General features: G+C 42.4%; 1 protein-coding gene across 1 annotated transcript; it reads right to left on the reverse strand.

The window, feature by feature from the left end:
- Positions 1-5467: 5467 nt before the first annotated feature.
- On the reverse strand, positions 5468-8039 carry fzd2 (frizzled class receptor 2). Its single transcript, XM_067476748.1, has one exon. It carries the CDS (start codon positions 7829-7831, stop codon positions 6203-6205), a length of 1629 nt encoding a protein of 542 aa, XP_067332849.1. The 5' UTR covers positions 7832-8039; the 3' UTR covers positions 5468-6202.
- Positions 8040-9778: the final 1739 nt, after the last annotated feature.

Below are 9778 nucleotides of genomic sequence, written 5' to 3' on the forward strand. Positions count from 1 at the left end.
TGTAATAATAGCACTGGTATCATAAAGAGACAATACGAAGGGATTTTAGACTTATGTGGCCTTATGTAGCTTCCTTCTCGTACCATAAGGCCACCATAGATACATATTGGAAGTGTAGCTAAAAAACATGCAAAACTTTACAAAATATTATGAACCCTTCATGGCTCCATGAAAAATGTAATACTTAAGCTGGTCAGTGACCCCTGGCTTCCCTCCTGACACTCTCCCAGCTCACACCTACAGGATAAACATTGTTTCCACAGCATAGTGAATGTGTTTCCGCTAAGGAGCCTGTTTTGGGAAATAATGGACAGTCTAATTAAAACTCTTTCATCATATATACATAGATAGATAAAGTATAACATAGCTACTACATCGCTCAGCTCACAAGATGCATCATAGTTATTTGAGTTGAAACAGCAGGGGGCGATGTTCACCATACCAATATCAACAGTACCTATTGAAAGGTTAGTAACATACCATTTAATCCTACATACACATTTGAATTCATTCTCAATTCAGATCACATTACACAGCTCATATCTTTACTATGTCTATATTATTGACCTATTGGGATTTCTTCTACCTTATAGTTTCAACCAGCTGCATTAGAAAATGATCTGTATACCTGTGTCTTCAAATGCTCATCCAGTTATGCAAAACATCTTGTTGTTTTTCACTCACTGTTGGTTTCACACATTGACCGTGACTGCCCAGGAGTCCTCAGGGCATTCCAGCTGACAGCTCAACATGAGTGATGGCAGCCACCACACAAAAACCCAGGCTGCAAAGGAAAACCACAAAGAAATCTGAATATCTCCCTAAAGGAAATGACTAATGAGCTTATTAGGCATCTTGACTTTCTGTAATTTCACACATTTGACACATTCAGATATTGGAAGAATTAGATTATATCTGGGTTGCATGCAGGTCTGGAAGATCATTGTGCACTGTTGTGGTTTATTTGTCAATGGCAAACAAGTTATGTACAGTAATTTTAGTTTAATAAATGTGTGAAAACGTGTCTGATTAAAGTAAGTCATAAAGCTTTTTATAACCTCAAAAAGTCTAAAAAAGTCTTATTGCAGCCTAGTGATCTAGTCTTAAAAGAATTGGCAATCCGTTTTCCATGAGATGGAGAAATTGTGAGCCTCAGTGTTTCTATGTGTTTAACTCCTACCTTTGCAATGAGGCCTCTCCATTACTCTCTCGTTGGTGAGGCCCACATGGAAGCGATTACGCTATAAAGAATGAAATTACAGAGGGAACCTACAGAGTTGGAGCCCTCCTATAACCACTACTCATTCACTTAGATTTACACACGAGCACAAGCTCAGAAGCACAGGCAGTCAAGTGAATGCACACACACCACACACAGAGATAGAGAGAGACAGATGGACGCACAGACGCTCACACAGGAGCTCTGCTGCCACCTTGCCTGAAGCTGTATATTTCCTCTGCTTGCGCTCTCAGGACATGGCTGCAGTGTGCTGCTCTCCATGCTTTCCTTGTCCTGCGCTGGAGTGGGATGGAGCCGGGGCTGTCCATTCCTAAGAAAGAGCAGCATCCATCAAAATAGAGGGGGGGGGGTGCTCGCCACAGAGGAGCCAACTCAATAAGTCATCATCGAAGTCTGAGACCTTACTGAGGCCAACGGGAGATAAACTGAATAGGTCAGATCATTACAGTCTCGTTCTGTTTACCCCTAGTTTACCTGGTAGTGCAGGTGGTCAGAGTGCTGTGATAAATCATTATTCAGCCTAAAAGAATGATTTCACTGCTTTGCAATGGATCTACAGCGGCTTGATTTCCTTATCAATGACACCTTGGCAATTACCTTCACAGTTGTTGAGCCTGGGCAGTGCCAGCCGTCGTTTCTAATCCCTAAAACTGCATAACAACTCTTTGCAACCATTGTAACTCTTTGCAACCAACTTGCACCAGCTGACTGTATCCGGAAAGTTTTTTTTTTCACAAGCCAAAATAGCTTCCCACAACTGAGAATTTTACTATTTGTATTTCATAACAACAAACAGATACAGGAGGGGAAAAGATTGGTCCAGTCACAGTTCCAAAATTGAGGTAAACATTACTGATATTGCTCATGTTGATGCATGTAAGACCAAATATGCGTGTAATTCGTTCCACAAGCATACACAACAGAGGACAACTTATTCAAGATTCATAACGAGACATATGGACATGATCAAACATGACAGGCCAAAGTCAGTGCTTTGGGCTATTTATGTAACCATAATCTAAAAGGTGATCCAGGTCTCAAATAATTGTCTGACCATCCAGATTCTTGCAGGAGCGTTGGATATTAATACTGTTTTAACAAACAGTTTGTGAGTGTGTGAAGTGAAAACATACAACTTAATAAACCACAACTGCATCGCATTTCCATAAATGCATTTAAATATAAAACATGCAAAGACAATGAAATAACACACTATCTTCAAACACCACACACTTCACTCTCCTCCTCGTGTTATCATTTGCTACTTGCACCCTCACCCCTAAAGTTTATGATAGTGGCACGGTTGTGTACACACTGTGGTGTCTGGATGCACATTAACCATTCCCTCCCCTCCACACACTTCTCCAGTTCAAGCCCATTATTATCCCCACTGTGTGCTGCAGGCTCCCAAAATATCTGTCAAGCAGCTGTCGGCACCTCTCTGCTCAGCAGCTGGAGAGGCTCTGAGGCACTCCCTCACTTTCCTCCCTGATACCAAACGCTCGCACTAAAGGACAGGAGTGAAACAATCACACAGTCAAGTCTCTTCCAGGCAGTTGTGTGTATTTGTTTTCTTTGTCAAAGTCAAACCTGTGTGGTCTGTGCACTTAAAGTTCCAGACAAATGGTTGTTCTGAACAGCAGAAATCAAAAAGTACTTTTGTGTTTTATATTTAAAAAATAGGTCAAAACCTTTCAGGCATTAACTACGTTTTTTTTAGTATAAAACGGGGCGTAAGCTGGAAATAAACTTAAGAAAGTAATTTCAAATGAGACAAGAGAAATGCAGAGAAGCAAACACCTCATGTGACTGTCAGGCCCACAATTCATGGCTGGAGGCCTTGAAGGAACGTTAGAAACTAAAATGCACATTTAAACTTCCAGTCTCCTGCCAACTTGTTACGCTCCATCCCACTTCACAGTGGGCGCCTCTGAAAGCCATGATAGGAAGAGAGAGCACATATTGCACTTCCTGTTGAGATTTCAAGGGAGACCAAGAAAGATAGATATAGTGTGCACTCTGGAAAATCTCAGCTGCTCTCATATGGTTAGGATAATGTATGACTGTGACTAATCCAGTGTTAGCCTTCATAGCAGGAGTGCTTTTTGAGTTTGTGCCAAGGTTTGATTAGAAACAGGCTTACTACATGTCTGGGTGTTTTTTTCCCCTTTTCTTTCCCCTTATATCACTCTTTTTCTCAATCCTTTTAAACCCCTGAATAGGCCTGAAATGATCCTTATACAGTAATACACAGTTGGTGGCACACTGTCCCTGACAATGTCTCCCAGTAACAGTAAGAACCCTGGCACTTGTGACTGACATGATTGCCTTTTTGACATGCCAAGACCTTCTTCCAGTAGGAGCAAGATCATAATATCAACTCTGAAGGCATTCTTCCTGTCTTACCCCCCGATCCTTGGCTTGTCCCTTCTTGCCCTCAAGCAAGCAGGAAACGGCTGCATGCAAGGCTTAAGATCTTAGATCAGCAACATGGGAGATGGTTGCCACTGAAAAACTGGGCATCAACATGAAACGAAAAGGGTCTGTTGCAGATAGCTACCACCTCTTTTGTAGTTAACATGAGCAGATCAGTGTATTTGTCACAGTGTTTAATTATAAACCTGATTGTCTTACTTTTCCAAACAGTATCGGCCTGTTAAGGTCGAACAGGTAAAGCCTAATCTGCCCCAGATGGGTCAGGCAACACACACATCAACATTGACTGAGAGAAATTTACTTTGAAAAGCTTTTCTTTTTCTTGGCACAAGTGAATTGCAGAACATCTGATTCTGTTTACTTTTAACAGTTTGAGATCCAAAGTTTAAGTTGAAATATTCACAAAATCACAGTCATGTCTCTCCTCATTAGGATTCTCTTCTTCCTTCTTCTTTTGTTGTTTTCCCCTGGAGTAAGACAAAAGCAACTAAATAATACCGAATTTTCCATTATGTTCTCCAAACCCCTCCTCCCCTAAACCCTAAAACAATCTCACTCTCCTTACCACCAGCACCCCACCCACATGCCGCTTCTCCTCATTCTCTCGCTCCTCATTCGTTTCTCTGCTTCACTGCAAAGCCAAACAAGCCAGCCATTAAGTTGAGTTAAGCGCAGGAAGTGGGCCTTCGGGCCAGGCGGCACTGTTTACAAGGAGCTAGTCAGGTTTCAGCAGCTCTTTGAAGTGAGCAGTGCACATGAGACTGTCTGTCACTAGGCAAAGGCCCAGCACTGCTCCACTGAGTCACTCACATTCCCCCCATTCATCTGTGTGGAGAGAGGGAGGGAGGGTCGAGGCAGAGGGGGCGCAACGCAGCAGAATAGATGAAACACAGGTAGATTTATGTTTTTTCCCCCACTTAAGAGTATCTGCTCCTACCTTTAATCACCCTTACTTGTCTGTTATTATAACCCATCTTTAGTTAACGCCACAAAAGGATAAAAAAAGACAAACGTCAGCTAAACCAACAGGTCATACGATACAGAGCTCACTGAAAGAAAAGCTTTGCTATATGCTCATAACAGTAACTTTACTGTAACCAGAGAAAATGTGCAGCTCTAACCAGTGTCCCCCTCTAAACCCACGCTATAACAATGTAAACGCTTATTACTGAATATGCACGCCACTCTCCACTGCCTGCGTCTAGCCAAGGGCCTCTGCTCTGAGGCAAGAGGATCAGCTTTCTCCAACACACCCATCTACTTCATGACATCACCCCAGAGAAGCTTCAGTTTCAGCCATTCATGGCTTGGGGGATTCCAACTTGGCAAACAGCACAGTGGCTCCAGAGAAGTAACACTACAGCAAAGCTGAACACCCTTGTTTTCCCTCCATGAAACAGGCAGGAAAGTTTTCCCACCTATACATCTGCAGAGACTCCTTTTTGCCAGATGAGCCCTCTCAAACAACAGGCGACAAAAAAGGTTTCTTGTTTTGTTTGGCCCTTCAAGGCAACTGCATTGAGGATAAGTCCTCCACCTCATTCTTGCAGGTTGGCACCAGTTTCTCAGATACACAACAGAATATCTGCATTATATTTCAGAATATACAGAGCAAGTAGGTGGTTTATTAACAGGAGAGTTGTGTTTATTTGACAGCATTTCCCAGAGGGATGGAAAAAGCTAATTTCCAGCTTTTTTTATTGCTGCTGTCTGGCTTAACAGATGTTCAGGTGACACAACCCACACATGCTTGTGAAACAAGATGGCCCTCCTTTCATCAAAGAAACTGTGTATCAAGACAATATTTAATGATTAAAAAAACTGAATATATGGGAGACATAAAAAATAAAAGAAACAGGTGTGGTTTTTGATGATATTAGAGACCAGTTTAAAGACACTGATAGTACAGTAAAATTTATCAAACCGATGTTGTTGATGAAATGTTGACAATCTTTTGATTTATAAAAAACATAACTACTAACCAGCAATGACTAAAAGAAATCATAAAAAGGAGCATGTCTCAAACTATTCTTACCTTGGAAAGCAAAGCTGCTACACTAGCCGATAATGAAAAGTGTTTACTTTCTTTAAATACAAATATATAATTTCACAATTGTACAAATACTATTTACAATTTTACTTAATTACACATGAAATGTTTACAGAGAGAACAGTTATTTTTCCACTGCTCATTTCCCCACTCCCTGTGTTCTTGGCTGCTGGATCATCACTCCCCTTGAGTTTATGATGGCTTTAAGAAAAGAGCCAGAGAGGGGGAGGAGAGGATTGCAGCACATGTCATCCATAACCACGCTTGTTATTTGCTCAGACAGTCAGGTTCAGTCCTTGTTTATCCAGCTTGTCCTTTTGTCAAACACCAACACTCAGTGTGTGTGGCTATAAAGCTGAGGGGAATACAAATGCTGTACAAATTAAGTAGCTACTCGGTGTGCTACTTACCTATTACATGAGAAACTGGTAACAATATACAAATGAGTCCCAGCAACTATGAGATGACCCTTTATTTTACACAGTGGTCTCTCCATGTTTTCCATTTGTCAGCCTCGTGTAGAACTTATGCCAGGAGTGCAGAGTTTTTCCAGACCAAATCCAGAAACCAGATGTGATGCCCACTATCAGTGTCATCAGGTATTTGATCATGTAGACGGTAAAGTCTGGGGTCATGCGGGGCCCAGTGTGCATAGGGCAAGGGATGGCCAGGCTCCTGCAGTTGTGGGTGACCCAGCTGTTCTCCCAGTGGGGACGGAAGGCCTGCTCATAGAAGAAGCAGGCAATAACAATGGTGGCAGGGACAGTATAGAGCACGCTGAAGACCCCGATCCTCACCATCAACCGCTCCAGCTTCTCCGTCTTGGTGCCATCATGTTTCATGATCGTGCGGATTCTGAAGAGTGACACAAAGCCAGCCAGTAAGAAAGAAGTCCCAATGAAGAGATAAATAAAGAGAGGGGCCAACACAAATCCCCGCAGAGGGTCCAGGTTGCTGAGACTGACGAAGCAGACACCGCTTAGTGTATCACCCTCAATCTGCCCCATGGCTAGGATGCTAATAGTCTTGACGGCTGGCACTGCCCAGGCTGCTAGGTGAAAATACTGAGAGTTGGCCTCAATGGCCTCATGGCCCCACTTCATACCTGCTGCCAGGAACCAAGTAAGAGACAGGATGACCCACCAGATGGAACTGGCCATGCTGAAGAAATAGAGCATCATGAAGAGGATTGTGCAGCCCTCCTTTTTGGTGCCTTGGACAATGGTTTTATAGCCGTCAGGACTAAAGCTGTCGTTGCAGACTACCTTGTCCCCTAGGAAGTAGCCGGCTATGTATGCTATAGAGACCATGGTGTAGCAGCCAGACAGGAAGATGATCGGTCGTTCGGGGTATCTGAAGCGCTGCATGTCAACTAAGTAGGTGGTTACTGTGAATAATGTAGATGCACAACAGAGCACAGACCAGACCAGTATCCATATGCGGGAGAAATGAATCTCTTTGTCACTGAAAAACATGTACCCCCCGCTCCTCGATGGCTCACAGGGAGCTGCACAATCGTTCTCCTCTAAAAACCTATAATTCAGATAAGGTGGTACTTTGAGAACAGATGGACAACGGAAATGTGTGGAGACCACTGGAGCGTCCTGGGTCCCCCGCACAGTCATGATGGGTGGGACAGTGACGGCGGAGGAGTCGTTTTGGCCCACACAGATTTGTCCGTCTCCCTGTACGGGAAAGTTTTCACAGCGCAGTCGCTCCGGCCACTGAAAGCCAAACTTGTTCATGAGCGCCTCGCAGCCCTGCTTGGCTCTCTCGCAGATTGATCTGCAGGGAGGAATGGCCTTCTCCAAAACCGTGCACACGGGCGCATACATGGAACACAGGAAGAATTTCAACTCCGGCGAGCACTGTACCTTTACAAGAGGGTAGAATTGATGCACCTCGAGCCCTGCGTCCTCCTGGTTGTAATGCCCCACTAAATTGGGCATAATGGTTTGGTTATAGGCTATGTCCGTGCACAGAGGTATTGAAATCGGCTGACAAAATCCATGCTCCGGGACGACTATTCCGTTGTCTCCTTGATACTGGGCTGACATCAGCACAGGCAGCAGAAGTGCAAAAGACCAGGTTCTCTTCCCAGTCATTTTCCCCACTTCAAAACAACTGTATCTCGATTAACTTGCTGTAAGTTTATTTTGTATGAAATAATATCTGCAAACAGTTCTTCTGCGAAAGTAACTTCCTAAAGTGAAATGGTCTTATCTTTAAGAGCTGCTCTCTTTGGTCCCCGCTTTAAGAACTGCCGCCGGACTTTTTTTTTCCACAACTCCAACTCCTTCAGCGCGGTCAAGGTAGCCACAGTAAGACTTCCGGTAATTGCTTTCAAGTTAAAATCTTTCAAGTTGATCGCCGGAACAGTTCTCTAGACTGTTATTTCAAAGTTCAATAATATCTCACAAAATAAGTTTGACTTTAATCAATACACCATTAAAGACGCCAAAAGTTGGGCCTCCCGTTAAATGACGCTTTGACCGATCACTGGGACCCACAGTGAGTAGGCTATCAGGCCAAGGCCATTATACTGCCGTTAAATGCTTTTATTTTGAAGGTAACGTCGTTTGCTTTCAGACTATGTGTTTTTCTGTGTCGTCTTCGCAGTTGGATCCCAACCAGACTTTCAGGTTCTCAATGTATGAAGAAGGACGTGCGGTTGTTTTGCATCCACTGTAATTTCATGTTCATGTCATGTGGGTACGCTGAGTCTGTAATGTTGAATACTAAAACTAACTAAAAACATTACTCCTACTACTCCTAATAATAATAATAATAATTATTATTATTATTATTATTATAACTTCCTTTACCTTTATAAAAAATTTTGTACTGACTAGTTAGTCATTCATTAAAATGAATAACATTAGCAACACCTTTGAGGTTTCCAGGTTGTGGAATAATCCTCTTGCAGTATGACATTTTGCTCAGAGGTAATACCCCCCAAGCCATCAAAGGTGCTGGTACAAATATTAGCAAATCATTATGTAATGGTTCCTAATGGCCTTTCTTATGTTCCACACCGATCGGCATAACATTATGACCACCAGTGCAAGTTAATGCAACCCAATACAGAGTCTCTGCCATGATTTCTTCTTTTACAAGGTTATATCTTTAGTTTTGCTAGCACTGAATTAACTTGCACATTGTAATAATGTAATGCCTGATTGGTGTAAGATTTCTTATATGCCGTCATGATCGTTAGCTAGTATATTGACACTTGGCATAAATATAGGGTTATTGGTTTTATCATTTGTAATGATGTAGAGCTCCATGTTAATAGGCTAAATATAGAATCTACAATAACTCATCTAGTTTGCAGCTATAAATAGTCATAACCTGTTTATAAATGGATTTTGATCCAGATATCTTTCAGCCCTTTTCCACCAAGTTTATGGTGAAACAGTCCATTGGACGTAGCTAAGAAGACAAGGAAATTGTTGTGCTGGAGGAGGCAACCAAAAGTTGTTCTTTTTAATTCCTTCTCTAAAGCATTGGTAAATAAATCATTAACACAGCTTAATGGTCCAGTTTCTTCCCTAGAACCAAGGTCTCCATTACTCTACCACATAAACCAAACATGCTTAAGGCACCTCATTGCCATGGTAATGACTGCACTCTATACACACACACACACCAATATGCCAGGACACCACCTGGTGGTGTCCAATGTTGTGGGAACATTTTTTGTGCTGGCCAGTATCAACAGGTGTGGGAACACAGAGAACTGCAGCTTACTGTGTTTGATGCAGCCCCGTATAGACAGAGTTATTAGGATGCTCATCCTGTGTCAGTTAAAACATACACACTTTTCTTTCAGGCCTTGGTATTCCTGGAGCTTCTTGTGTTCTTCCTGATGTTGCTATCACTTAGGATTCTTACATCTATCACTACTACCACCTTCTTCTCTCTCCCTAAAACAGGTTATATCATAGTATCTAGTATCTGCCCATTAATGTAGATAATCATTTCACACAGATTGGTTACATTTGTTCTTGGTTACAGCAAAGGTTTTACTTTTTAGCGTGGTTTGGTAATCT

Source organism: Channa argus, chromosome 15, assembly GCF_033026475.1.
Source record: "Channa argus isolate prfri chromosome 15, Channa argus male v1.0, whole genome shotgun sequence".
Taxonomy (NCBI): Eukaryota; Metazoa; Chordata; class Actinopteri; order Anabantiformes; family Channidae; genus Channa; species Channa argus.

Coding starts and splice junctions, on each gene's coding strand:
- fzd2 (XM_067476748.1), bottom strand. CDS start 7,831: ATGACTGGGAAGAGAACCTGGTCTTTTGCACTTCTGCTGCCTGTGCTG.